The sequence below is a fragment of the Octodon degus genome, unplaced genomic scaffold (genome assembly GCF_000260255.1).
Source record: "Octodon degus isolate 3935 unplaced genomic scaffold, OctDeg1.0 scaffold00025, whole genome shotgun sequence".
In the NCBI taxonomy this organism is placed as follows: domain Eukaryota; kingdom Metazoa; phylum Chordata; class Mammalia; order Rodentia; family Octodontidae; genus Octodon; species Octodon degus.
In genome coordinates, this window is record NW_004524601.1 from 12,885,635 (window position 1) to 12,887,553 (window position 1,919).

At 30.7% G+C, this 1,919-nt stretch overlaps 1 protein-coding gene across 1 annotated transcript in view; it reads left to right on the plus strand.

The window, feature by feature from the left end:
• Positions 1-1,380, plus strand: part of Tfpi (tissue factor pathway inhibitor) — a 77,932-nt gene extending 76,552 nt beyond the window's left edge. The window contains exons 7-8 of the mRNA XM_023712344.1: positions 319-498; positions 1,159-1,380. Of these exons, the coding sequence (XP_023568112.1) occupies positions 319-498; positions 1,159-1,262 (284 nt within the window). The 3' untranslated portion in view covers positions 1,263-1,380. The remainder of the gene's footprint in view (positions 1-318; positions 499-1,158) is intronic.
• The last annotated feature ends 539 nt before the right edge of the window (positions 1,381-1,919 follow it).

The window sequence follows — 1,919 nt, forward strand, 5'->3', positions numbered from 1 at the left end:
AATAAATAAATAAAATGTGATTGTATTATATCATTCAAAAGTTAAACGGTTGAATAATGATTATTTTAACTATGTGCATAGCTTATTCATATAAAGAATGGTCCTAATACTTTTCCTTCAGCAATTGTGTCTATTTTTCATTCACTGTAGAAAGTTCTCAGCATAGTTGATCCTGGAGTCTATTGAAGCATTTTCTGGGAAGTGAAATATATAATTTGTAACACGTAATACTTTTGTGCACTAACATAGCCACTTTATAAACAGAACTGATACAATAGTGCGGTATCCATTATCAGATATGGATTATCATGTTTTCAGAATTCCAGGGACCTTCATGGTGTCTCACCCCAGCAGACAGAGGAATGTGTCGAGCGAATGAAACCAGATTCTTCTACAACTCAGTCACTGAGAAGTGCCATCCGTTTATGTACAGTGGATGTGGAGGAAACGAGAATAACTTTGCTTCTAAAAGAGCATGTGTCAGGGCCTGTAAAAAAGGTATGAAGATAATCTTTCTATTAATTCAGTACTGTTTAGGATAATAACTGCATTGAAATTATAGATGATTTTAATCTGCAAAATATTAATTTCATTTGTTATAAAAACATACGATTAAGTTCATAAATATCCATTCAACTGGTTTTAGATAATATAAATTGCAAAATGTATTAACTATAATTAAACCTTATGTGTCATCAGAGACAACAATCAACACATATTCAACATTTTATTAAACATTAGAATATAAAGACTGTGTTGTGAAGGAACACATCAAAATTTCTTTAACCTTTCTTACAAATTACAAAATTTTAACATATGTATTTTCTTCTCACATGAAAATGTTTACAATCAAATGGAAAGATCATAAAAAATAAATAAAAATCATCTGTAATTCCAGCAACCATGCACAGCCTTACTTCTACTTTTTGCTATAAAATTAGCATGAATTTGTAAATGAAAAACAATAACCTTATCCTATTTTTGCTAAGTCACTTCTGCAAAATGAATTTTTTAGACAAAAGCTTTTCTATAAAAAGACAAATTAGAGGCTCTTAAACCAATTATATTACTTAAGTAGTCTAACATTAGAGGATAATTTGAGGAAATTTCAGGTAAGGTTTATACATTAATAATTTTTTTTTGCTTTTCCTCTTGTAGGCTTCATCAAAAGAAAGTCCAAAGAAGGGCTAATTAAAACCAGAAAGAAAAGAAGAAAGCAGAGAGTGGAAACAGTGAATGACTATCTTGTTAAAAAAATATGAATCTTACACTATTAGAATATTAATTCTGCAAGATATTTTACATGAAGTGTTTCACTATAACTTTTGGTTTTCCTTTTCTAAAATACTTTCAATGGGGCTTGGGATATAGCTCAATGGTACGAGCACAAGATCCTGAGGTCAATTCCCAGCACAAAAATTAATTACTTAATAAAATACTCTAATTGACCATGTGAAAGACATAAGACTCTAAAGTTCTGCTATTCCCAAGTATTTGCTGGTAATCCCTGTTAATCAAAGATCCTTTTCTAATATGGTCCAATTGTTTATTCTAGGTGTAAGTTATTAACTGTCTACTGTGAAATTTTTCTTGGTCCTTTCTATTTGCCATTTTACTATAAATGATCACAGTCCTAGCCACATAAAGTCATTTTTTCTTCACTTGGTGGCCATGTATTTGAGACTACGTTGTCAGTTTTTTTTTGCCAACAATCGTGCATGTAATAACACGCTCCAGAGCCTACAACCAGGTGAAGAAATGTGACAATTAGCAAGCAAGCAATTTTGAATTCCATGTCCAAAATGGCAACAAATACCTGATTCTGATGATAATCACTAAATTTTTCATGTAGATAAAACAAGAAACAATACAATTACTGGAGGTGGTTTCCTCATTAGATACATTTTCTTTTTTCCTTT